This window comes from Coregonus lavaretus (assembly GCF_964263955.1).
Source record: "Coregonus lavaretus genome assembly, chromosome: 15".
NCBI classification, from domain to species: domain Eukaryota; kingdom Metazoa; phylum Chordata; class Actinopteri; order Salmoniformes; family Salmonidae; genus Coregonus; species Coregonus lavaretus.
Window position 1 is genome coordinate 43,061,276 of NC_140002.1, and position 27,623 is coordinate 43,088,898.

General features: G+C 42.0%; 2 protein-coding genes across 5 annotated transcripts; both read left to right on the forward strand.

Moving 5' to 3' along the window:
• The first annotated feature begins 353 nt into the window (after window positions 1-353).
• Window positions 354-10,231, forward strand: LOC311142543 (sorting nexin-12). Of its 4 annotated transcripts, none has more exons than XM_084178215.1 (5): window positions 354-784; window positions 1,026-1,121; window positions 6,181-6,305; window positions 6,536-6,634; window positions 9,315-10,231. In XM_084178215.1, exons 1-4 carry the CDS (start codon window positions 620-622, stop codon window positions 6,630-6,632), a joined length of 483 nt encoding a protein of 160 aa, XP_084034341.1. In that variant the 5' UTR covers window positions 354-619; the 3' UTR covers window positions 6,633-6,634; window positions 9,315-10,231. The 4 variants fall into 4 exon arrangements, with proteins under 4 accessions (XP_084034341.1, XP_084034342.1, XP_084034344.1 ...); XM_084178216.1 differs by having other exon boundaries at window positions 9,360-10,231; XM_084178218.1 differs by having other exon boundaries at window positions 405-784; window positions 6,536-6,626.
• Window positions 10,232-13,963: 3,732 nt separating this feature from the next.
• Window positions 13,964-26,482, forward strand: LOC311142244 (cationic amino acid transporter 3-like). Its single transcript, XM_084177859.1, has 12 exons — window positions 13,964-14,057; window positions 21,011-21,459; window positions 21,616-21,777; window positions 21,932-22,139; window positions 22,315-22,433; window positions 22,619-22,841; window positions 22,993-23,132; window positions 23,427-23,529; window positions 23,724-23,953; window positions 24,075-24,241; window positions 24,364-24,472; window positions 24,825-26,482. The coding sequence occupies exons 2-12, from the start codon at window positions 21,093-21,095 to the stop codon at window positions 24,971-24,973; spliced, it is 1,977 nt and encodes a 658-aa protein (XP_084033985.1). The 5' UTR covers window positions 13,964-14,057; window positions 21,011-21,092; the 3' UTR covers window positions 24,974-26,482.
• Window positions 26,483-27,623: the final 1,141 nt, after the last annotated feature.

Below are 27,623 nucleotides of genomic sequence, written 5' to 3' on the forward strand. Positions count from 1 at the left end.
GCGGAGGCGATTTAAAAGAAACTGTATGGCACAAGTCTCAAATAAATCTAAGAAACTGGACATTATTGTGGCTGCTGCAGAAAAGTTTTTGGGACTTAAGGATTTTACGTCTGAAGACTTGCAAGGGGTACTGGCGTCGGAAGACCTGCCCTCCCAGGTTCTCATTGAGCGTGTGTAGGGATCAGATCTGTTTTATAAATGTTTACAGAAAAGTTGTTTGGTTTAGTTTATTTATAAATGTTTTGGTAGTTTGGTGGTTGTTTTGGTATTTTGTTCCATTTTGGGGGATCCTGTTTCCATCCCGCACAGTAGGTGGCGGAATACACATGAAATTGTGCGACCGCCAATATACCATAGAAGAAGATTACCGTTCAATGTGAGAGGGCCTCCCTTCCTGCTTAAACCCGGTGCACCGCGTCTCAGCATAATCGTGTGTGTGTGTGTGTGTGTGTACTAGCGAGAGAGAGCACAGGATGGCCCTCCTCATCAGGTTAGATTAATTTACACCGCGTTGAAATTTGCTAAACACATCAAATTAATAGGGGAGCTCTAGCTGAGAATTGTTTCTTGGTATTGACTTTTATGACGTGAACATCCTGCGGGTTGTCGGACAAGGAAGATGTCAGATCCCACGGTGGCTGATACTCGCCGGTTAAATTCAAAACCTCAGGACCTGACGGACGCTTATGGTCCCCCCAGCAATTTTCTTGAAATTGACGTTTATGACCCACAAACTGTTGGAGTCGGGCGGAACCGTTTCACAACGTACGAAGTCCGTATGCGGGTAGGTTACTATAGCTAGATATCTGTCGTTCAGCTAACTAGCTAACCTTAGCTGGATGAAAATCGAGGCCCAGGACTTGGTCCGGCCGACTAGCTAGTTAGCTTTGTGAGCTAAGGAAGTGGTTAAAATTGCATGTGAGGTAGCCTTTTTAAGCTAAGACGGGTTAGCTAGCGTTTACTTGTTGGCTGTTTCTATTGACGAGAATATATAATATACTTGTTTCTGTTTTCAATAAATGCAGACAAACCTGCCGATTTTTAAGTTGAAGGATTCTATTGTGCGAAGAAGATACAGTGACTTTGAGTGGCTGAAGAATGAGTTGGAGCGAGACAGTAAGGTGAGTGAAAGATTGTAGCTCTGATTAATCAGACTGTGATACACAATTTAATTTGAGGGGTGCCCTCCACCAATTCTGTTTTTAGTTCTCGCCATAGGTTATGGATGTGATTCAGATCTGGACTCTTTGCTGACCAGTCCAGCGTTTCTTCCTGAATCATTCCAGGGTTCTTGTGATGTGTGTTTGGGTGGTTGTCCTGCTGGAAGACCCACAACCTTCAACAGAGACACTGGGTTTTTGGACACTGGGTTGAACATTGGACATTGCACTCCAAAACACATAGATAATCTGATGATTTCATGCTTCCCCCATGTTTGATTGTAGGGAGGGTGTTCTTTTCTTTGAATGGTTCATTTGGTCTATGGTAAACATAGGAAGACCCCACTGCTGAAGGAGTCACAAGGAAGCCTGACTGAAAAAAATAAAATAAACAAGCCTAAATCCTGGGGGCAATGTTCTGTGGACCAATTAAACAAAATTACAGCTCTTTGACAATACAGATCAGCGCTGTGTTAACTGATGACCAAATGAAGCATTCCATTTAAAGAATGCCCTCACAATCAAACATGGGGGAGGTTTGATTATGCTGTGGGGTTGTTTTGCTCTCTGGTACTGGGGGCCTTAAGCGTGTGCAAGGCATAATGAAATCAGCAGATTATCAGGTGTTGTGAAGTCCAATGTTCAACCCAGTGTCCAAAAACTGGGTTGTGGGTCTTCCAGCAGGACAATGACCCAAAACACACATAAAAAAACACCCAGGAATGGTTCAAGAAGAGATGCTGGACTCTTCTGGAGTGGCCAATGATAGCTATGGAATTTAGGCTTACGAGTGTTTTAACAATGTATATTTTCTGCAACGGCTGAATATGTAACATGCGTTTCCCAAAACACCACACAGAGAAAAGGTTCACTACGTGCGTCGTTGAGGCATTTGTTGATACTGATAGGATCAAAAGAAGGCCAGCTCTGCTCTCAAATCAGCTTTCTCCATTCAACTATTTCCTTAACATTATAATTGTTCCACAATACTGATGATGGATCAGCTCCTAGGGTCCAATTCAGACTTAAGAAATGTACACCTTTCCTACGCACTTCTCAGTAGTTGGTATTCATACTTACCTTATGCAGGTGCGTAATGGGCTTTGCAGGCGTGGTTGTCTTGCGCGCGCTGAGTACATAAAATTCAACCGCTGAAAACCTTCCCACTTTCTGGCCAACAGATTCTCATGGAGTTCATTCAATAGAGTTTTCAGTACATTTATGTAAAGCCATCCTTTCAATTTGGTGATCCTTTAATTATAATTTTCTCGACAGACTGACTACTATATGGAGCGAACGGCTCAGAATATTAGGGATCAATGAAAGAAAGCTATGTAAATGCATGCATATTAGTCTCCTTTTCAACACCAATTGGTAGGTAAAAATATACAAAAATATTGTATATTATTTAGGGTTAGGAAGTATTTGAATGAATAATAAAAAAAACTGTTTTGGAGAGCCTTTACGCACTAAATATATTGGTGAATAAAAAATAGTGGTTTGATTCATCCTGAAAGTTGACGTATTCAATTGTTCAATCATGACGTAATGAGAGGTGAGAAAAGTACAGTATGGGGTGAACAGTAGTCCTATAAATCTACCCTAATAATCTTCATTAGTAATGGAACTGTGATGACAACGGTCCAGTTGTTGTGAACCGTACTCCAGACTCCAGGTTTAAACTGTTACGTATGGCTTGCGTTCCATAATGATTCAGATAAGCTAAATTGTCCCATATTATTGCACAACTTGTAATACTTTAGCCTAATATGATCCACTATTGCTATCGGTCCTCAGGAACAACCACACGAACGTGATGGAGGAAAGAAAGGTAAACTAACGATGTAATGGAATGATGCAAAATGTAAGGAAACTAACGCTAAAGTTGGGGCAGTTATAAATGTATGTGGGTATAACCAATGTTCCCTCAACATTTTTTGTAGCACAGAGCAAATTTTACATCTTGTGAGCGGAAACTTGAACATTGTGAGAATTTTGTGCAACCTCCAGCACGTGTTTACAGTGAACACTGAGATTGTACCCTTACAGTTTTAGACAGTAGCCAATAGGCTATTGTGGCTATTTGAGCATAATGTAGGCCTACCAACAAAACCAATGGAGCAAATCCCATAACACTTTCACATGGAAATAGCTTTTGATTTCTATGGCCTACAGTAGCCTATATGTGGTGTTCAATGCAGGCCTACATTGCATGAGACTTTAAAAAAAATGTTTTTACATTATGAAGGGCTTGACATGAATTAATGATTTTTTACTTGGTCTGGAACACCATGGGCCAAATAGGTGACTGTAAATTGCATTGTATTGTGTTGTATGATGCAAGAAACCACTACAAAATAAAATGAATTATTACTATACAGAGAATTAGAATGTAGGCTACCCCTCTGCCTATTGGCTTATTTGCATATTCAAGCCTGTCTGAAAATACAACACTGCCCCTTTAATTAAGACATTAAGCTTTTTACCTGACTGGCTTTTCAAAGACAGCTTGAAATGTAGCCTACATGTTTTTTGCTCTTGTAGGAAGCAGTAACTCCCCATTGCTGACCTATACTTATCTATAACTGGCCTAATAACTCGCTAACTAGCAAAGAATATCAACAAATGTGCACAAGCGCATTCACTAGTGGGTTATTGAAAGGCCACTCGTGGGCTACCCCCGCCAATAGAATTCTTCTCCGTTGTGCTCTGGCTCTGCCAACAACAAAATCAGACTCAATCTTGCAAAGTAAGGTTTGGTTTGTTGCACTGAAAAGGGGCTGATATGATGTTTCAATCACAGAAAAAACTATTGCAAACTAATCTCTTGCGTCTCTGCGCGGCATGGCATTTCTTCTGCGCGGCAATCCTGGAGGACGTTGGGTATAGCGGACGGTGGCTACCGATTTTAGACTTGGACTGTATCCAGATGTTCATACTGTCCTTCTCTCATCCTGGGATTTACAGTATTACCGGCATAGCACACAAGGGGGTGCTAAAAATGCAAGAAAAGCCCATTGGGCCTCTAATACCAGAATGCTAACAAAATTAGCACAAACTAATAGTGAAATCACATAGACGCTGTTGGCTAAATGCTAACGTGTGAAAACGAACAAATCAGCTCATAAAGTTACACAAGCCTAGCTAGTAGCTACCAAATGTCATTTTTGGTGAGTGTGGACATTTACAAGTGAAAGTGAATGAGAGAAATTGTGCAAATGAACAAAGTTGTGATGTATGCTTTTATGAAGGAAGAGCAGCATGTGTACACGGAGCAGAGGGGAGAAGAACGGAGTAGGGGAAAAATGCTAGTAGGAAGCACAGGGGAAAATGGCAACTACTGATAACTTATCCAGAGCCATTTGACTACTGGCAGAAAGACATTCTAAGATATCTGATGGCAAACATTTAGTAGTGAATTGCATACAAGTGTGACTTCATCACCTCATGTGCGGGGCAGAACAGAGACTCGCCGATGGATATAGAACGCTATGGACTCACCAGCTCCCACTTTCTCCCGTTGTGCTATTTACAAACGTGACTGACTCAACTGTTCTTGAGAACTACGGTAAGCTTCATTATGTAAAATAATTTGAAAAGTGAAATGAAGAACGCAATCTGCTTTTTCTCCTAAGGTATTGCACAAGTTGACAGCAGGTATTAACTTAAAATATACAAATATAAACGCAACATGCAACAATTTCAACGATTTTACTGAGTTACAGTTCATATAAAGAAATCAGTCAATTGAAATAAATACATTAGGCCCAAATCTATGGATTTCACATGACTGGGCTGGGGCACAGCCATGGGTGGGTCTGGGAGGGCATAGGCCCACCCACTTGGGAGCCAGGCCCAGCCAATTGGAATGATTTTCCCAACAAAAGGGCAGCCGTGGTCTGCGGTTGTGAGGCTGGTTGGACGTACTGCCTAATTCTCTAAAACAACGTTGGATGGTAAAGAAATGAACATTCAATTCTCTGGTAACAGCTCAGGTGGACATTCCTGCAGTTAGCGTGCCAATTGCATGCTCCCTCAAAACCCGAGACAACTGTGGCATTGTGTTGTGTGACAAAACTGCACATTTTAGAGTGGCCATTTATTGTCCCCAGCACAAGGTGCACCTGTGTAATGATCATAATGTTTAATCAGCTTCTTGATATGCCACACCCGCAGGTGGATGGATTATCTTGGCAAAGGAGAAATGCTCACTAACAGGGATGTAAGGTTTTTGTGTGTATGAAACATTTCTGGGATCTTCTATATCAGCTCATAATAATATACATGAAACATGGGACCAACACTTTACATGTTGCATTTATATATTTTTGTTCAGTATAACAACACTTTTGGCTGTACTACGTGTGGTCTGAGGCAGTTGGTAAATAACAAGGGTTTTCAAGTGCAACTTTAACAATGGTTTTTGGGAAACTACTCAGCGATTTAACGATGCTCCTACGAAGGTTCTAACGGTGAACTTAGCCATAAGATGCTTTTGGGAAACCGGCCCTGATTTGAATCGCATCCAAAACCTATGGCGAGATCTGAAAACAGCAGTTGGTGGAGGACACCGTAAAACACTGAAGAATTGGAGCAGAAGTTATCTTGGCCAAAGGCTGTGCAACCAAGTACTAGCTCCAGGGTGCCAATAATTTTGTCCATGCCATTTTGTTCTAATTTTCCAAATTAAAATAATACATTTAAGTTTACAAAAATAAAATAATTCTGCAATGTTGAAAATCCAATTACAAGATGTGGTGACCAAGTAAAAAAAATGATAACTTACTCTAGAAAAGAAAGGTGGAACTATTTAAGAAAAGGGTGTCAATATATTTGGTCGCAACTGTATATCTACACTACACATTACAATAGGATTTTACTCCATGGTGATGTCTACATAAGTTAGGCTAATTACATTTAGCTAGAGCAATAATTGATTATGTAATTAATGAATCATGATTAAATGAATCTGCTATTTTAACTGCTATGTCCTAAATGCATTGCTATTGCTTTTTTCCAGATTGTAGTGCCTCCCTTGCCTGGGAAGGCACTGAAGAGACAGCTACCTTTCCGTGGGGATGAAGGCATTTTTGAAGAGGCTTTCATTGAAGAGCGACGTGTGGGTCTTGAGCAGTTCATCAACAGGTGGCCCACAATTTACCAAACATTACAGAAGCGAAAACATACATTTTGACCTTGTAATTATGTGAAATAATGTGCAACAAAACTTTCTGAGTTTTGTTGTGGCAGTTTTGGAATTGTCTTCTGCTGGTGTGGGTAATTTAAAATGCATTCATTTCTAGACACCATTTTTGAAATGCACAGCCAGCTAGAGTTTTTATAAATTCATGTCTTTTTAATGCTGTTTTTTCTAGAATTGCAGGTCACCCTCTGGCCCAAAACGAGCGCTGTCTTCACATGTTTTTGCAGGACGAGAGCATCGACCGCAACTACATTCCCGGAAAGGTATGACTGTGGGGTTTAGAGTTGGGGTTGACATTGGGGTGTGGAAATGACTTTCTATTCTCCTTCCTCTTGTCGCTGCTCTGCTCATTTATTGTTATTTTTACACAGAGCTCTTTGCCATTCAAAGTAGTGCAGTACTTGTTTTATTTGATATTTTCTATACAATACTGTGCCTTCAGAAAGTATTCAGACCCCTTGACTTTTTCCACAATTTGTTAAGTTACAGCCTTATTCTAAAATGGATTAAATGTTTTTTTCCCCTCATCAATCTACACACAATACCCCATAATGACAAAGCAAAAACACGTTTTTAGATTTTGTTGATAAAAATAAATACAATTAAACTGAAATATTACATTTACATAAGTATTCAGACCCTTTACTCAGTACTTTGTTGAAGTACCATTGGTAGCGATTACAGCCTCGAGTCTTCTTGGGTATGACGCTACAAGCTTGGCACACCTGTATTTGGGGAGTTTCTCCCATTCTTCTCTGCAGATCCTCTCAAGCTTTGTGAGGTTGGATGGGGAGTGTTGCTGCACAGCTATTTTCAGGTCTCTCCAGAGATGTTCGATCGGGTTCAAGTCCGGGCTCTGGCTGGGCCACTCAAGGACATTCAGAGACTTGTCCCGAAGCCACTCCTGCATTAGCTTGGCTGTGTGCTTAGGGTCGTTGTCCTGTTGGAAGGTGAACCTTCGCCCCAGTCTGAGGTCCTGAGCGCTCTGGAGCAGGTTTTCATCAAGGATCTCTCTGTACTTTGCTCCATTCATCTTTCCCTCGAGCCAGATTAGTCTCCCAGTCCCTGCCACTGAAAAACATCCCCAGGTTTCATACAGACGTGATGCTTGGCATTCAGGCCAAGGAGTTCAATCTTGGTTTCATCATACCAGAGAATCTTGTTTCTCATGGTCTGAGAGTCTTTAGGTGCCTTTTGGCAAACTCCAAGCGGGCTGTCATGTGCCTTTTACTGAGGAGTGGCTTCCGTCTGGCCACTCTACCATAAAGGCCTGATTGGTGGAGTGCTGCAGAGATGGTTGTCCTTCTGGATGGTTCTGCCATCTCCACAGATGAACTCTGGAGCTCTGTCAGTGACCATCGGTTCTTGGTCACCTCCCTGACCAAGTCCCTTCTCCCCCGATTGCTCAGTTTGGCCGGGCGGCCAGCTCGGTGGTTCCAATCTCCTTCCATTTAAGAATGATGGAGGCCACTGTGTTCTTGGGGACCTTTTTTAATGCTGCAGAAATGTTTTGGTACCCTTCCCCAGATCTGTGCCTCAGCACAATCCTGTCTCTGAGCTCTACGGACAATTCCTTCGACCTCATGGCTTGGTTTTTGCTCTGACATGCACTGTCAACTTTGGGACCTTATATAGACAGGTGTGTGCCTTTCCAAATCATGTCCAATCAATTGAATTTACCACAGGTGGACTCCAATCAAGTTATGGAAACATCTGAAGGATGATCAATGGAAACAGGATGCACCTGAGCTCAATTTTGAGTCTCATAGCAAAGGGTCTGAATACTTATGTAAATAAGTATTCTGTTGTATATTTTTAATACATTTGCAGAAATTTCTAAAAACCTGTTTACGCTTTGTCATTATGGGTTATTGTGTGTAGATTTCTGAGGATTATTTAAAATAAATCCATTTTAGAATAAGGCTGTAACATAACAAAATGTGGAAAATACTTTCCGAAGGCACTGTATGCTAAGTTATGTAGTAAGTTTACTGATTTATATTTATTCTCTCTCTTTTGTACAGGTATGAATGAAGTAAGTTTTGACTTTTTATTGACACTCTAAAATCTCTTAGAAGGTTTAGATGATAGCATGGACACAATCATTAGTTTAAAAAAAGTGGTACGACTTTTCTGGACCCCTTATCCCAGGGGCTAAAGGTCCCGACGCTTCTGAGCATGTGCGGGATTCTCTGCTTACTCACAGTCTCTGCTCTACTCGTAGAGAACAAGCTACTCTGAGTGGTGAATGGTGCTTGTTCAATAAAGTTAGATCAAAGCTGAATCAATGTCTGCAACATCACATTATGATAGTATTGTACATAACAGAATAGAATATATTAGCATAGTGTAACGTTACTGTAAGACAACTACTGCATTTCTTATGAGATTTTTAGATTGTGCGAATGGTCACTTTTTTTTTTTCATGCGGCCACAAATCAACAGTGCGCGCCACTAGGCAAAATGTAGGCTACAGTTTTTATTAACGCCATCTCCTCCAAATTTGCGCACCGCACATACCGGTATGAAAAATGTATGCACTCACTAACTGTAAGTCGCTCTGGATAAGAGCGTCTGCTAAATGACAAAAATGTAAAATGTAATTCAAACAACACTGTACATAACCAAGAAGATCTTATGATATTCTTATTATCATATCCCCATGAAACTGATTGGGATCAAATGGTTGGCATGCAGATGCTGCATGGACATTTCACCGGTAAAACTTTAAGAATGATAATTCAAGATTGACCGTGAGAAATGTGAATGGAGGGTGACTACAAAAATGTATTCGTCAAGAAACGCATGCACAGAACATGATACAGATCTTTTCAGGGGGGCGGAACGGGACAGTTGCCTACAGAGCCGCAGTCTCTGCTCCCTCAAAAAAACGAATCAGACCTGACACTTTGAGGTTAAGCATTTCACAATTTTTGCAACATCTCTTTCAGTAATGGGAAGACTGATCAAATGTGACACAATTGTTTGGAATCCAGATCCAGTGATCCAGAGGCAAGATGTGCCTAACACAGACCAGGACCTGTCTGTTTTATCACCTCATCCCGATAAAGCATACAGCACCCTATCCCTGTCGTGGCCGCAACCACCTTTGACAGCTGCCTCTGTCTCTCTAATGCCTTGTACTGTATATAAAAGTATATTCTGCTAGTTGCCCCAGCAACAATGGTGCATGGCCCTCTGCAGCCCTGTAATGGGGGGGGTGTAGTCCAAGAACACTAAATGGGGGATGTGACAGGGAAGTTAGTGCATTGTTGCAGATTGATATATATATCAGAGAAATAGAGTATGTTATCCTATCTAAGTATTCAATCATAATGTCTCTGTCCCTTCATACCCACAGTAACCTACATTGATCCTCCAATTGTATGTTTCCCATCTCTGGATGTCAGTAAATGATGATACCTTCCAAAGTTAAGCAAAATGCAGCATAATTGAAAACTTTTTTTAAATGGGAGATTTGCTTCCCATAGTCTTCCTGTAACATGACATTCCATGTTTCTTTGCATTTCAACATGCTCTTCCAGTGTGATTTTGTATTATGATTTTTTTTCTGTAACTTTGTTTGCCTTGAGTTGTTCTGCATAAGTCTTTGCGTTGTCTTCAGTCTGCTTATGGAAATGTAATGTCAGGTAATCAAACCACTGTGAAAACAAGGGGTTGACAAATAATCCACTCATTTTTATTGATAAAGCTTTCGGCATCAAGTTTATTGACCTAAAGCATTCTTAGTTATCCATTTTGTCTTATGTATTTTACCTCTTCATTATTATGTACACTTAATCATGCAAATTTCAGTTTTCAGAAAAACTGCCTTGTTTGTACTATCAATAAAATTATCTGCCTGCTGTGCAATGTCCAGTAGCCTTTTAAATGGTCTGTTCAAATTCATGTCAGGGAAAGGTATGTGGTTCCTAATTGCATCTTGTACAGGAACATATTGTATATTTTCTGAGTTCCATTTTTTTTTTACTAGTGCATTTCCTTATGTGGCCAGCTAATTACGGAAGTAGAATGGAGTCTCTGTTCCAAGAGATTATCTTATGGAAATATAGTTCTTAGTCGAGAGCAAGTCATATTTTCTAATGAACCTAGTATTTTCCCTTCATAAGCATTTTCCAGCAATCACAGTCCTTGTATAAACGTAAACTCTTTGTATAACTAATAACTGAATAGGTCTGTGTGTTTTTACGATTACACTACATGGACAAACAAAGTGCTGTAGTTTGGGTAGATGTATGGGGTTACTTTGTTAAACTTGAACCTCTTTCTTTTAATCTAATTTAGTAGCATACTCCAGGAATCAACAGGATTAACAGGGAGGAGGGAAATGTACTCAGGTGGATTAAATGTATCCCAGAAATAGCTTTTGATGTGTGCCTTAGTGCATGACTTAAAAAATCTGTAATAAGACACAATTGTCCCAAATAACCATCTGTTAAGATTTAATTGAATGTAGCTGTAAGACTAATAGGATTTTCGGCTCCTTTGTAGCCACCAGCATATGCAGTGGTCACTCAGTTACTCTAGCCGGGTATAAAATGTGGGTGGAGGAAATTATCTGCAAAGGGCTGTTCATGAACAACTATTGATAGGAATCAGGGATTGACAAAGTCTGAAAGGCACTTGCCCATCGGGCTAGTCAGGAGTATTTTTTTGGGTTGCCTGAAGATTATGATTACTGGCCCAGAAATGTAAATTTAATATTAATATGCAGAGTACCATATTGCCTGCCTTTCACCTATGCAGGAGGAATCAAAAAGATCTCTACTGGAATTATTTGTATTTGGTTATCAGTAAAAAAATATATATATATATAATCTCAGAGCAGGCTCAATTTGCCTGTCTTTCACTTAAAAAATGGGTAAGAACCAGAAAGATCAGTTTTAGGCTGCTGGAATTATTTTCAGTTTGGTTGTTTTCATTATTATTTTTAACTCACCTGCCCAATGGGGCAACCTCGGAGCAGGATCAACTTGCGCGACTGCTCAGTTCACTTACCCCAGGCAAAGGGCAACCCTTAATGTCAATCCCTGGGAATGCTAGGGTTACAAACACTACACACTTTTTCATTCAAACATGCATTCATGTCCCCATGTCAAATTTCTTGGACTACAGTGCTATACAAAAACGATAATGTATGTGTGCTCATATCTGGTCGTGAAGTAGAGTTTAGCTTTTGCAGAACCCATGAAGAGTGCATGTTTGATGCCAATCGAGACTGACTCAGAATATCTACTGAAGGCAAAAACCCACAAGCCTGTCTTTGATCTCCAGGCCTTGTCCTGTGCAATGAAAGCAGACAGAATGGATGAGCTGTATGGGACAGCAGTGAGATTAGCAGTGTTATGTTAATGGCGCAGATGCAGATACAATCCCAGAACGTAAGGCTGTAGCCTGGTTTTCAGTGGTGATGCTTGTTTTATTTAGGGAGACATGCAGTTTTGCTAGCTTGATAAAGTGGAAGTTAATTGAAAGAGCAACTCCATGCTGGCCTCAAGGGAGGCAGATGTCACTGAGCAAGGACAATAGGTTGGGTATTACCCAAAGTTAAAGGGCAATTCCGCCACTTTTTAACCTCAGATTCATTATCTTCAGCACAATACCAGTGTCTACATATGTGAAAACGGCACTTTCTATGATCTGTGGTTAAAAAGATAAAAGGTTCTAATAACTGCTTCTCTGTAACCACGTTTCCATCCACAGATTTTATACGAGTAAAATCATAGCGAAAATGGGAAAAAAAATCACAACAGCTGTAATGGAAACAGGATGTTTCGATAAAAATGTTTAAAGGCCAACAGATAATTTGTTAGTTCGACATGGTGGGATCTTTTTGGGTTGGTAAAATTAATTATGTGAGAAATGGCGGTGGAAGCGCATTTACATGCAAATATTTATATAATAACCATCATATCGAAGTAAACTTGGAGTCACGTGACTCAGGAAACAATACAGTTTATTAGGCTAATGATAAAATAACTTATGAACTTCACAGGGTGGTGAAAGTGCACGTTGATCTTGATGCTCCTTTCCAATAAATATCTAGGGTCTTATTCTAGTGACATGATGATCGATGCTTGACTGATGTTTGAGAAATACAAATATTCTCGCTCTTAGGCTATCCATAATAATCTCATCATGTAGACTAGCCTACCTGCACTGTATCTGTGAGCTGTGGGCTAGAGCACAAATGCCAAGACCATAGTAGGCACATTTGCTATTTTAATGCAACAGTTTTCGTGACAAAACTATTGCTGGAGTTGAAAATGTGATTCAAACACATTGATCTTTAGATTTTTATTCGGTACATGAAAACTTAAGCGAAAGATACATTTTATGTGCACTACATCATAATGCAGTGATTTTTATCCAGAAGTCCGTTTGGTGGAAACACACCACTGGTGGGAAAATGCGCATATTTTCTTTATGCAGTTTTTTAAATATACACATCAAAATCTGTCGACAATTGGATGGAAACCTAGCAAGTGACATCAAAAAGTAAGAAAAACAATGATTTTCAAAACCTGCAACGGGGTTTCTAGCCAGAGGCAGGGTATTTTCTTGCTCCCCAAATCACCGTAAATCTCATAGTGTTTGAAACTCACTCTTTAATATTTTTTTTAACTTTTGATGATGTCATCGGGTATAACCTTTTTTCTACAAAGTGTAGAAATTCACTGTTTTCACATATGTAGACACTGATATTGTGATGGGGAGATAATGAAAATGAGTTTGAAAGTATGAAAAAAATATATATATTCACTCACTCTGGATAAGAGCGTCTGCAAAATGACTAAAATCTCAAATGTAAAAATGTAGTTGCCCTTTAAACTCAATATATTACAGTAGAAATAATCATTGTGGGACATAATTAGTCAACACATTTTAAATTGTGTTTTCTTCTTTCCTATCATGGTCTGATTGGTAGGAGTAATACCTCTCCTGTTATGAAGTTTGCATGCCCAGTGAGTTTTGAGGCCTGGGAAGGGCATATGTCATACCATCAGTATGGCCTCATTAAACACGGTCATTGCACCTCTAACACTCCACACAAGGGCATTGGGTGCAAAGATGCAGCGGAACTATTTTTTTTCTTCTATTAATCTGGGTGACAAAGCTACAGTGGATATAGTGAAAAGCCCTTGGAGCCAGCTCAGTTGCTGGAGTGAAAGATCTTGAAAGGGGAATGACCCTCTCTTTCCATACATGGGTAAGCCTCTTTTGGCAATGGCACGCTGCCCTACTTTACACACAACGGGCTTGAATGGGCATAATGACTGCAAATCTCTCCTGGATTTGTAGTAAACCTTCTCTGAATTTAGCTTTAAAAAAGGTAAAGGTCAAAATGCGGGTCTATCTTAATAGTTTTAAAAAGCTTCCTCTCCATGTTTCATTTCCTTAATCTGCACTGATGCGAAAGAACTTGACAAATGAAAGCATATTGCGTTTCACCTCATGTGTTTTGTGATCAGTGCAATTGGTGGGGGGAGGCGAATCGAGGAAGCCACTATGGAACACATGAATGGTTTATTATACGTCTCACTGTCTCCGCCCTCTGAAGAAAAAAAAGTCCACACACACACACAAGAGCTAGGAAAGCGGGATGTTTCATCAGCGAATGTGAAGTCAACTGTATTTTGTCGTCCTGTCGATCTTTCAAAGTTAAACCAAAGGTAAAGTAACCAACGTCATACATTTTTTAAATTGTACTGAAAAGTCTGTGTGCTTACGTTTCGATGTTGTGGTCCATGTGTTTGCCGAAACTGCACGAGACTCCGTAGTATTTTACTATGGCTAATTCTGACGCAATCATACCCGCGCGTTACAATCATAATAACGTTAGCTAGCTACTATAACGATACTTTATATTTAAAACAATACATTACTGGTTATGTTTTTAGGGATTGGAATACTCATTGGCTGTGTTTCTTTGTTTGAAATAAATAGTTAGATGGGTACCTAACATCCAACAGTACCAGTACCATTGCTGGTTAGGCGGTTGATGTTTTTAGCGGGGAACGTTAACTTAGCCAGTTAGCATATTGGCTATAAATGGTAGCTAAACTAGGTATAACCTAAGATGTGCCGTTTAAATCCATGTTGCTGCAACTAACTAAACTATCTTGCCGTGTGTAAAAGCTTCTGTGTGCTTTCATTCATTGCTTTGTTTGCTAGCTCGTGCTAGCTATCAAACAAAGTCTTAAGTCAATTAACATTATCTAGCTAACAAGGTATCTAGCTAACTAACGTTAGGTAGAAAACTACACATCAACGAACTGTAGGTATGCATGTGTGCAGCCTGTACTATCTAAGGGTGGGTAGGTAACTAGTTAGTAAACCAATCATAAACAACTTTTATAATAGACAAGTCTAGCTAGTAACTATACAGTAGACGGGTCCTTGGCTTGACTGTTGTCCTGCTGCTGTAACGCGTTAGATGCATAACCGCCTTTTGATGTATTGCGTCAGCTGTTGCATCAGCTTGAGCTCGCTAGCTAGCAGCATTTTATAGTTGCTGCTATTAACTAGCCACAACTGTAGCAAAAATTGTTCAACGTTATATTCAATGTGAGGACTCCTTGTCTGTGTGTTGAAAGGTTTTCTTGTTTGCCTTCTGTCTCATGTCAGACAGTTGTTCATGGATCGGTAGCCCAACATGTACTCTTAAGGAGCCTAAGTTTACCGCGTTACTTAGTAAGTGTTTGATGTTCAGGTTGGTCATCATGCAGAGGAACATTTTGTTTTATTATAGGGGGGTTCTTTGCATCAGCTGACTCATACAAGGGGTCACTTTTTGCATTGAAGGCATTTATTTGATCACCCTAGTATTCTAAACTGATGGATGGAAATACACATTTGCTTGTTATGGTAATTGCAGGGAAATTTTCTGGAAAATGTTCAGGGGAAATTTGCCCCAAGCCCTGTGTAGACTGGTCAGTGGTCTTGGCGGATGCAGAGGCATTGGACATTGAGAAAGGAGGGAGGGACCCTGTTGGCTCGGTTCCAGTGGCTTGAGGAGTTGCACAGTTCACTCATAGCAGTAGGCCTATGTCCTTCTTTGACTAGAAAACGGATTGCTTCATAGCGTCAAAAAGCTAGACAACTATTGACTGTCTGTGATGCATGAAATGTGCCGCCCATCACATAGCTCCAAGGGTGACTTCGCCCACCGAGATTAGAAGGCTGAAAGGGCACTCTTCCCCACAACTGCACCAGCCTATTCAAAAGTATCCACTCCCCCAATGAACATATGACACAGCCTATGAAAGGGGCACGAAACCCCATGTGTAGGTGTTAAAATAATTTCCTTATGTGTGCTTAAAATATTGAATCTACTGTGACTGTACCCAGAAATTGCATGGTGAATTAGGTCTATAATCAATAGCCTAACTGTTAAATGTGCTTTGTAAACCATCCATATACAGTGCATTCGGAAAGTATTCAGAACCCTTGACTTTCGACACATTTTGTTACGTTACAGCCTTATTCTAAAATGGATTAAATTGTTTTTTCCTCTCATCAATCTACACACAATGCCCCATAATGACAAAGCAAAAACAGGTATTTTGAAAATGTTATGAAAAATAAAAAAACAGAAATATTACATTTACATAAGTATTCAGACTCTTTGCTCAGTACTTTGTTGGGTATGACGCTACAAGCTTGGCACACCTGTATTTGGGGAGTTTCTCCCATTCTTCTCTGCAGATCCTCTTAAGCTCTGTCAGGTTGGATGGGGAGTGTCGCTGCACAGCTATTTTCAGGTCTCTCGAGAGATGTTCAATACCGGGCTCTGGCTGGGCCACTCAAGGACATTCAGAGACTTGTCCCGAAGCCACTCCTGTGTTGTATTGGCTGTGTGCTTAGGGTTGTTGTCCTGTTGGAAGGTGAACCTTCGCCCCAGTCTGAGGTCCTGAGCGCTCTGGAGCAGGTTTTCATCAAGGATCTCTCTGTACTTTGCTCTGTTCATCTTTCCCTCGATCCTGACTAGTCTCTCAGTCCCTGCCACTGAAAAACATCCCCACAGCATGATGCTGCTACCAGCATTTGTCACTGTAGGGATGGTGCCTGATTTCCTCCATATGTTATGCTTGGCATTCAGGCCAAAGAGTTCAATCTTGGTTTCGTCAGACCAGAGAATCTTATTTCTCATGGTCTGAGAGTCCTTTAGGTGCCTTTTGATCAACTTAAATTTTTTGAAGAATACTTTTTGTCATAGGCCTGGCTGGCTTTCATCCACTTTAAACGTGTGCTTGTCTGAGGTGTCGGACTCAGTTGCTATCAATTGGAGGGCTGCGATTGGTTGGCCAAAATTATGGGGTGGGGCTTGGCATAGGGTCAATTTTGGGGAGGTGCGTGTATCTATGTGAAAATGGGATACCGGACTATCACATTTCAGCGTCTGTGGCCTTACTATGATTTATGCTTTAGGCCTAAAGAAATTACTGCCTATAAAAACGTGTATCTGATGGGATACACAAACAAAACTGTAGACAAGCTACATTCCTTGCCAAATCACGACAGCTTTATTTACGAATAAAAAATGGACTGGTTGATATAAAGTAGGGAAATATGTGTTACACTCACGAGCTGCAGTTTTGAAATATTAGATACATCTCATCTATTTTAGTTGTTTTTGAGAACTGTTATAGTGTGCCATTTAGAATAGGTTACAATCCCCCTAAACCTAGGCAGGTTCCAGACTGAAATATGCACAAACATTGTTTTGATGAAGACCAATAGCATATTCATTAGTGTATGGGCCTACTTTTTTTTCTTGTTTAATTGACAAAAGCCTGCCCATCAAGTTTAAGCTCACAAATCAAACACGGCAAATCAAATACGCTACATCTCAGTTTAAGATACTGACTTTATGACAAATTATGCTATTTACACTTGTTTTTGACTAATATCAATGCAACATCGGCCCTTTTGAATCAGAGAAGTTGGTTTTTGAGTTCAGCTGCCTTTTTAATAAGTCTTATCTTAATTGTGTGTAATTGTTTGTATAAATTTAGTCCATATACATGTATTTCAGTGTCTATAGCTAGGTTTCCATCCAATTGGCAACAGATTTTCATGCAAATGGTGTCAAATACGCATAAAGAAAACATTAGCTTTTTCCCACAAGTGGTGTGTTTCCACAACGGACTTATTGAGGATAAAGAATCAGTGTGTGATGTCAGTGCACACAATGTACTTTTTTCACTTAAGTTTTCATGTACCGAATAAAAATCCAAAGTTCAATGTGTTTCCATCGCATTTTCAACTCTATCGATAGTTTTGTCACAAACTGTTGCGTAAAATAGCAAATGTGCCTACTCTGGTCTTGGCCCTGGTGCTCTAGCCCACAGCTGGCAGATACAGTGCAGGTAGGCTAGTCTACGTGGTGAGGTTTATTAGAATTTGTTATTATTATTATGGATAAGAATATTTGTATTTGTCAAACGGCAGTCAAGCATCGATCATCAGACCCTCGATATTTATTGGAAAGGAGCATCAAGATCACAGTGCACTTTCACCACCCTGTGAAGTTCATAAGTTATTTCATCTCCAGCCTAATAAACTGCATGGTTTCCTAAGTTGCAGTGAAAGGCCACACACCATATCATTGCGTGCCTCGGTTATGATGGTTATTATATCAATATTTGCACATAGGCGTTTATACGACCATTTCTCGCATGATTTAATTGTACAGACACAGAGATCCCACCATGTTGAACGAACAAATTGTACCGAAGCGTCCTATTTCCATCATAGCTGTTGTGATTTTTTATATAAGGTATGACTTTACTCCCATAAAAACTGGATGGAAACTGCCATGTGGGAATAAAAAAACTTGTACTTAACAGTGAGCAGGAACACTAACCAATAAGGGAACCCACTCTTTCCACTTACTTATATAGTATCATAAGTTAGCTAATGATTAGGGCCTAGGTCTTAAGTTTTGTTTATTTCATATGCTATCTTTCAGCACTAGGAAGCTTAGGTCACCATGATCACAAACTAGGCTAATCATAATAACGTATCGTTATGGCAGAGTTGGGGCTAGACAATAAGTAAACAGACCACATGTTGACAGTGAGTCAAAACAAAAACATGCTTTGTGTGGAGTGAGCAACAGTCCATATATAATGAGATTCCGTTCTAAGATAATCCTCTTAGACTGTTGCAGCATGTGCTCTGGAAAAGCTCAGTGAGGCAAATAATATACAGTATCTACGGAACCTTCCGGGGGGTTTACTTGTGTGCTGGGAGACCTAGTAAAAAGCACCTTAACATAAGCCTAAATGCAATCCGTATGGTATTAGGTAGTGATACCATGGCTCTCTCTTGTCCCTCTGCAGCAGACATATGGTGAGCAATGTTTGGAACATCGAATCTCAATAAAATCACAGTATCGAATCGCAATACATATAGAATCGTGAGAATCTCGATCCATATAGAATCGTGAGAATCTCGATACATATCGTATCGGCACCTAAATATTGTGATAATATCATATCGTGAGGTCCCTGGCAATTCCCAGCCCTAATATTAGGCCAATTAGCCTAGGCTTAGTTTTTTTTAATGCTCTTTAAGTAGGTCAGTGGAAGTAGTCCTGCACATTGTATACTATAGGCTACCTATTCCAGAAAAGGGCAGAGTGACACAACCCTTTAGCCCTGGAGGTTGGAGCAGGTCTAATTGAGCTTTCAGGTAGTAGATTAGAGGAGCCGAGTGTTAGCGTCTTCACAACCTGGTCTGAAACGGCCGCTGTTTCACAGAGGCCAGCCACCCTCGTGAAGACCACAAGGAAAAGATTAGCCTAGTTGGTCTGGGTGACGCAGGGTGGCCTATCTCCAAAGCTTACTGTGTGGGCCGAACAAAACAGACTAAAACCTCTCAGGCGCCGCACATTAATCGCAGGCAGGGAGACTCCCAGAGTGAACCTTTCCCAGGGCCAGAGATGATGCCTGCCCGCCTGCCTCTAAAACAGCAAGTGCAACTCTTCAGGAGAGCAGACCCAGTATCTGTTTCAGCATGTCAGTCTTGCATAACTATTCAGTTGTTCAATTATAACCCCTAGAGAGCACAGCCATGCTGTGTAAGTTTTAATACACTGGTTTAAGTTACAAGGTGGATATGCCAAGCCAATGCAGACTTCAATAAGGGAAGCCGTTGTGTGTGTGTGTGTGTGTCCAAGGACAGGATGGAATATAGTTGGCTGCACCATTCTGATCCAATCACGGAGGCTAGCCCAGACTGCCCGATCAAACCAGCATTGGCTATTTTCCCTGTAGACAGTTTGTGACAGTAACTACAATGCCTGATACATGAAAGTTTGTTATTTTTGAACAATTGTTTTAATTTCCCATTACCTTCAGAGGCCAGGGGATATGTTTATTTTATACTGACATTCCTTTTTTTGTTCTGTGTTTGCAAATTGTTTTCTCAATAACCTTCCGGTGATTGTGCACAGTTTTCTATGGATAACAACATGTAGAATGGGCTTGAAACCGTTTATTATTATTATTATTATTAGTTGGCTATTATTATAGGTGTTACAGAGGCTAAGTTACACCTCCAAGTCTCCAACCTTTTGTGGAGTGGTTGTGGTGAAGAGGCAGTGTCTCATATCTCAAATAAGCAGTAGCCATGATGACCTTACGGTTGGTCAGCACAGGGACCAGGCGTTCTGTGCGACGTGCCTAATGTCAACATGGAGCTGTGTGGACAGCTGCTGCCAGTCAGACAAGGTCATGTGACCAGAGCTTATGAGGTGGTTGTGTGTGAGTGTCTTGCAGTCTGCCACCTGCACAGATAGAGATGCTGTCTGTCCTTGAGCTGAAGGGCCCTCGATTTGGTGTAACTGGCGCTATCATTATTATCAGTCAGCCTGCCCCTAGCGATACCAAAACACTACATTGCTGACGTGAATGCTACGATTTGTTGTAGTCGTTACACAAGATTGCCGAGAAGAGGTTTTGCTTGAAACTTTGCAGCGTTGGCACTTTTGTGGGACATGCTAGTTGTAATACAAAGTGGGATACCAATTTGAAGACTTCTAACACTTGAGTTTACATTGATCTACTGCATACATTAGGCCTAGCTCTTAGAGGAATGCAAATGAACCTTTTGACAGTGTTAAACTTTGATAATGTGAAAAAGGTGGTACAGTATAATAGGCTACGGTTGTTTCTGATGACTAAAGGTGGTCAGCATGTGGGCAATTCCATGGTAAAGGCATTACGCTGAGACTCAGATTTTTCACTTTAATATGTATACCAATAGCAACATGCTGTTCCTTAGAATAATGTGTGGTTTGGTTGTCTGGAAACCTGCATGAGGGGAATTAAAACATGGACCAAGTCCCAAAATGGAAGAATTACTGGAATTACCTGAGTAGGAGGAACCGATACTAGTGTTGCATCACACAGAAATGTAATGTATCGACTTGACCAAATATGCACACGAGCTAATCAGTCAGTTCGTTATCCCAGAGACAGATGGTTTGCAAACAAGGGATCCACACAAAACAATGTTTTTTAAAACTACACTTCGTCAGCAACAACAACTAGCTTAAATGTAGCGTATTTTCTCACATACTCACTCATTAATCTGCTTCCCCTCTGTTTGATCTCAGGATCTCTCCATCTCAACTCTTCACTGCTCTGCTCAGCAACTCCTTCAGTTTCGCAGCTCCAGCTCCCTCCACAGACACAACCATGGTAGACAAGATGGCCTCCTTTGGCCTGATCTTGTTGCGACGCAGGGCACTGGACTGCTCCGATGAGGGAACCCGCTTCGCCCGCTGCCTCTCCACACTGGACCTGGTGGCCCTGGGGGTGGGCTCCACATTAGGGGCAGGGGTGTATGTCCTGGCTGGCGAGGTAGCCAGGGAGAAGGCTGGTCCTGCCATCGTACTCTGCTTCCTCATCGCTGCGCTCTCCTCCATGCTGGCCGGACTCTGTTACGCCGAGTTTGGTGCCCGCGTACCCAAGACCGGTTCGGCGTACCTTTATAGCTATGTGACGGTTGGCGAGATCTGGGCCTTCATCACGGGGTGGAACCTCATCCTCTCCTATGTCATCGGTGAGTTAGTAGATTGAAAATTGGTGACGTTTTCAAAGGCTTTGCATTGAGCTACTATGTTCATAGTGGCTAGTTTCTAGTCTCCCTTATCCTCTTTTAGTTTGGTTGATGTTTTCCATGATGTGAACTTCTTCTCCTTGGTCCTCTGTCCTTTAGGTACAGCCAGTGTGGCCCGAGCCTGGAGCTCTACGTTCGATAACCTGGTGGAGCAGAAGATATCCGTCTTCTTCAGGTCGTCCATGGCCATGAAAGTCCCGGGGGGCGTGCTGGCTGAATACCCTGACCTGTTTGCACTCATCCTCGTCCTCTTATTAACTGGTGAGGACTTCAGCATTCAGTCAACCAAAATGTAGAATGCTGGGGGAAGCAGGACATAAGTTATTCCCTCATCGTAAATGTACAGTATTGTAATGTACACATGCATAATGTGACTTGATTTGTGGTAATAATGTCATACTGTTGCTTCTTCCAGGGCTGCTGGCGTTTGGCGTGAGTGAGTCTGCTCTGGTCAATAAGATCTTCACAGGGATCAACCTGGTGGTGTTGGGCTTCATCATCATCTCAGGCTTTGTGAAGGGAGACGCAGCCAACTGGAACCTCTCCTTGGACAACTTTGTGAACACCTACCCCAACCCTGGCATCAACACCAATAGCACCAACACTTCCAGCATATCCCAAGAGTGAGTCCTTCAATACAGATTGATACCGGCTGAGATTTAGCCAGAGATTCCATTATAGGTCACCGGTATTGAGTAAATCATGCTTTCATGTGTATAGCTGTGTTTACCCTGAATTTGGTTTCAGAAATATAACAGTAAAACCGTATAATTGACGTGCCTCCTCTCTGTCCCTCAGGGTTGTGGATAAGACGTTTGGCACAGGTGGTTTTGCGCCATTTGGCCTCAGTGGCATTCTGTCTGGTGCTGCCACCTGCTTCTATGCCTTTGTGGGTTTCGACTGCATCGCCACTACAAGTGAGTTATGTACTGTGCTCCAGAGCGAAACATTAGATAGGTCCACCTCGTTTGTTCTCAATAGATTGAGCGTTCACTTACATTCCATTCATCAAAATGTCGCTTTTAAAATGGTGGAATGTATAGTTCTCTTTGGTGGTCCTCTCTCATAGTTCCAGACAAATAATTGTCTTTTCCCCCCCTAGGCGAAGAGGCTAAGAACCCCATGCGCTCCATCCCCGTGGGTATCGTGGCCTCTCTGCTCATTTGTTTCTTTGCCTACTTCGGGGTGTCTGCGGCCCTCACCCTCATGATGCCCTACTACCTGCTGAACACCCAGAGCCCCCTGCCAGAGGCCTTCAGCTACGTGGGCTGGGCTCCTGCTCGCTACATTGTGGCAGTGGGCTCCCTCTGTGCTCTCTCCACCAGGTCAGTTAGGCTGCTAGACCGCGCTACTGCTACTGTTCTGTAGCTCCCTTGTCTTCTACGCTAAAGTCCGCAGTACTTGACGTTCTTGTTATGCTATCGAATGCTCTGTTTGTTTACTTGTATGTAATGTTGGTTTTTGTTGTCGTCCTAGCCTGCTTGGGTCCATGTTCCCTATGCCGAGGGTTATCTACGCCATGGCAGAGGATGGGCTCCTGTTCCGTGGCCTGTCCCGCATGAACGCTCGCACCAAGACCCCCCTGATGGCTACTATCGTCTCTGGCTGTGTGGCATGTGAGTTCAGCCCTCCACCCTCTGTTCATTCATCTTGTTCTGCGCTACTACCTCTGGGTTCCACTGTAGTCAAGTCCTGCTGTTTCCTATGTTTGTGTTTATGTATGAAACTATGAATGTGCAGCAGGAGGGAAGCCTGTAGAAATAGACCCTTTGATCAGTGGAATGCTTTTAAACATTTTTCTTTGTTTTTCAATGCCGGAATAACTAGAGTAAATAACCAACTGAATGGATGTCGATTGTCTTTTATATAGTTAGTATGATGGTAATGCTCATTGTCCCCTCTCCTTGTAGCTCTGATGGCCTTCCTCTTTGACCTGGCTGCCCTTGTTGACCTCATGTCCATAGGGACACTGCTGGCCTACTCACTAGTGGCCATCTGTGTGCTCATCCTCAGGTGGGTGATGACTTATACCACATACTTTTCTATTTTTAAATATACTATAATGCCTAACACAGCATTTGTGGTATTGCAATTGTGATTGGTCTCCATTTATGTGGTTTGCTTATGGTATTCGACATTCTCAGTGTGAGTACCTTTCATGGTCCAGGAAACTGACCTGCTCTTCCCTCCTGTCCATGTGTGTCCAGGTACCAGCCAGGCACCCTGAGCTCGTCCAGTCAGAGTGAGAAGCTGGTGGAGCTGGTGGGAGGGGAGAAGGTGGCCGTGTCCAGTGGGGACAGTGGAGATGAGTACGGCCTGGATCTGGAGGACCGCCCCGTCCGGGAGAAGTTCACCCTCCGCCGCCTCCTCTTCCCCAGCGGGAATCTACCCACTAAGATCTCTGGGAACATCGTCTATGCCACCACGGCCATTATCTGTGAGTGACACCTCTTCTCTTTCTCATTCACTTATGCTGTTGTAATGCGGTTGACCATGGGTTGTTTTCAAAGCGGCTCTTTTTAGAGAAAGCACATTTTGACTCTCTTCGTCCTCTCTAGCGGTGCTCATCACTGTGCTGTGTGTGGTGCTGGCGGGGAAGCTGGATGCGTTGATCGAGGTTCAGCCTGTGTGGGTGATGGTGTGTGCAGTGCTGGCCTTGCTCTGTACCCTTTGTGTCATAATCATCTGGAGGCAACCCGAGAGCAAGGAAGCCCTCACCTTCAAGGTTAGTTTCTGGATACTTATTTCATTTAAACAGGTTCGTTGTTTTGTTCATGGCTTAAAACCAATTCATAATACAACTTGTATGCAGTAAAATAACTAACCTGTCTCTCTCCCCCCCTCTAGGTGCCCCTGTTGCCTTGGCTGCCTCTGTTCAGTGTCTTTGTCAACATCTACCTCATGATGCAGCTGGACATGGCTACGTGGTGCCGCTTCGCTGTGTGGATGGGCATTGGTGAGTTAGATTACATTATGCAGGAAATGTTTCTAGAATCACATGTTAAAGATGGAATCCGCAGTAGGGGAAACAGTCCGCCCCACGGTCAATGTTTTTGTTTTGTTGGCAAAGCAGAGGTGAGGCTCATCACCCAACGTGGTAAAAAAAATGGCAGTACATCTGATGTTTTATCTCTCGTGCAATGATGTCCGGGGGGGGGGGGGGGGACAGTGTTCATTGTTTGCAGTAACTTTGTTGTAATATCGCAAACGGACGTGGCAGTTTGACCATTAAGGATTCCCCCTTTTTTAAGTCAGTTTCTGAGCAGCAGAATGTTAACTTAATTCCTCTCTTTTTCTCTTTCCCTTAGGATTCGCAATCTACTTCTGCTATGGGATCTGGCACAGCAGCGAGGCAGCCAGCAACACCCCCCGGAAATATGAGCCTGCCCTCCAGACCAAGAAGAAGCCCATCTACCTGGGGGGAGACGAGAGTGAGGTGGAGGGGATGAGCCCCTGAAACGGCTAGGGGCTGGAGGAAACCCCACACATTATACCTCTGAAGTGAAGGCAGACAATTCAACTCACCCTGCAGTGTGTGTCTCTGGATTTTGTTGTCTTTCATTTTTGGGAGATCTGTCTTAACACTTTATTGGACAGTTGATGAGTAATATTTTCAACACTCAAAACGTTGCTACTAACATTACTAGTGATTTTTATTTCTTAGCAGTTAGTCTCTTCCTAGTTGGTGGCTGTGGCCCCTCCAATCATTAGCCCCGGGCCTCCAGCAGCATTATGAACTACAGCTGTACAGGATCTGTTGGTTAGGGGTGTGTGTATACAGGGTACCAGTGTGTCTGTGGGATTTACAATCTTGGTCAGGGCCTCGGCGCACTTGGTTAGTGTATCAAGGCCTGACGCAGGCGATTTGGGATCACTGGCGTAGACAAACTGTCCTCCACCTGTCAAAGAGCAACGTATTTAACAGTAGGACTTTGTTCACCTAGTGTCATACATTTGTCTTTTAAACGTATGGTAAAATAGTCAAAGTAAGGATGTAAGTTGTCATTTTCATGTTGATTTAAGTCCCTGTGTTACTTAAGCAGTATATGCCTGAGGTGTATCCAAAGAACTGACGGGTGAGGTAAATCAACCCTCGGAGGGTGATAAAGCAACATCCCAGCACCTCTGCACCGTCTGCTGAATCATCTTCATTTGGTATCATAATTCGGGGTGTTCTATACTCTTGTACCCCCACCCTTTTATGTATTTCTATTTATCTCTGGAGTTTTGATTTACAAATCAGAGCTACCCTTTTATATGGAAATACTTGAGTTTGAGTTCTCTGCCTCAAATGCTTGAGCTGTCTACAGATGTAGATATAACTGTTAAACAAAGAAATACCTGTAGGATCTAGACAATGCGATGTTTTGAGTCTTTAAAGGCAGTGATTTTAGTCCTGGTCATGTATTACCTCTGATTTTACTTTAATTGTAGCTTCTTGTGAACATATTTTCACAAACATTTTTAGTTTCCATTGAAACTTATTCTTGGCAGCTTGGCTGTCGAGTTTGCATAATTCTTTTATCTATCTATTTTCCTGCTATGCCATTCAAATGACTTTAATCAAGTAATGTGCTTTTATAGATGTGTTTGTGTTCTTACATGTATTACCCCCTTGCTTTAATGTGTTACTGTATATAGCAACTTTTGCTTCACCAAATAATTGACACGTCTGCTCGTGATTCTATTCGTCAATAGTCACTAGTTGTAGCACTGCTTGACCAAATGGCATTGTGCTTTGGAGACACTGGTTCAAGAACAGGAGTATGACCAGCAAAAACGGGCCTCTAAATTTGAACTAGATTTGCTCAGCTGCAAAGACACTGGAGATGGTGAGGATCGTTGATAGATAGGGTATTGTAGTACATTAATAACTGTAGATGTACAGTATGTGTATAGCTGTGTTTTATTTGTATAATGCTGTATATTATACAAATGGACATCCATTAAAAGGAGATGTTTTATAGTTGTGCTTCTTGGCATTAGTTTTAACAACATTGTTTCTTGAGGGCTTGTAAGACATCTCCAACAGAAACTGGTTCCTAAAAATACAGACCACCTCAAAGATCCCACTGGTTGGTAAACCAAGACAGGTTTTATATACTGTAAATGCACTACATGACCAAAAGTATGTGGACACCTGCTTGTCGAACATCTCATTCCAAAATCATGGGCATTAATATGGACTTGGTTCCCCCCCTTTGCTGCTGTAACAGCATCCACTCTTCTGGGAAGGCTTTTTCACTAGATGTTGGAACATTGTGCAGGCCAGTCAAGTTCTTCCACACCAATCTCGACAAACCATTTCTGTATGGACCTCGCTTTGTGCACAGAGGCATTGTCATGCTGAAACAGGAAAGGGCCTTCCCCAAACTGTTGCCACAAAGTTGGAAGCACAGAACCATCTAGAATGTCATTGTATGCTGTAGCGTTTAAGATTTCCCTTCACTGGAACTAAGGGGCCTACCCCGAACCATGAAAAACAGCTCCGGAACAATATTCCTCCTCCACCAAACTTTACAGTTGGCACTATGCATTGGGGCAGGTAGCGTTCTCCTGGCATCCGCCAAACCCAGATTTGTCCGTCGGACTGCCAGATGTTGAAGCATGATTCATCACTCTAGAGATCGCGTTTCCACTGCTCCAGAGTCCAATGGCGGCAAACTTTACACCACTCCAGCCGACGCTTGGCATTGCACATGGTGATTTTAGGCTTGTGTGCGGCTGCTGGGCAATGGAAACCCATTTCATGAAGCTCCCGGCGAACAGTGCTTGTGCTGACGTTGCTTCCAGAGGCAGTTTAGAACCCTGTAGTGAGTGTTGCAACCGAGGACATACTGTTTTTACGTGCTACGCGCTTCAGCACTCGGCGGTCACGTTCTGTGAGCTTGTGTGGCCTACTGCTTCGCGGCTGAGCCGTTGTTGTTCCTAGACGTTTCCACTTCACAATAACAGCACTTACAGTTGACCGGGGACGCTCTAACAGGGCAGAAATTTGACGAACTGACTTGTTGGAAAGGTGGCATCCTATGACGGTGCCACGTTGAAAGTCACTGAGCTCTTCAGTAAGGCCATGCTACTGCCAATGTTTGTCTATAGAGATTGCA

Excerpts from the sequence above, each read along its gene's own strand:
- LOC311142244 (XM_084177859.1), top strand. The coding sequence starts at position 21,093 with ATGGTAGACAAGATGGCCTCCTTTGGCCTGATCTTGTTGCGACGCAGG. Across the intron at positions 22,842-22,992 it reads CTCTGTGCTCTCTCCACCAG|CCTGCTTGGGTCCATGTTCC; the intron begins GTCAGTTAGGCT and ends TTGTCGTCCTAG. Across the intron at positions 24,473-24,824 it reads CGCTGTGTGGATGGGCATTG|GATTCGCAATCTACTTCTGC; the intron begins GTGAGTTAGATT and ends TCTTTCCCTTAG.
- LOC311142543 (XM_084178215.1), top strand. The coding sequence starts at position 620 with ATGTCAGATCCCACGGTGGCTGATACTCGCCGGTTAAATTCAAAACCT. Across the intron at positions 1,122-6,180 it reads AGTTGGAGCGAGACAGTAAG|ATTGTAGTGCCTCCCTTGCC; the intron begins GTGAGTGAAAGA and ends GCTTTTTTCCAG. Across the intron at positions 6,306-6,535 it reads CTTGAGCAGTTCATCAACAG|AATTGCAGGTCACCCTCTGG; the intron begins GTGGCCCACAAT and ends TGTTTTTTCTAG.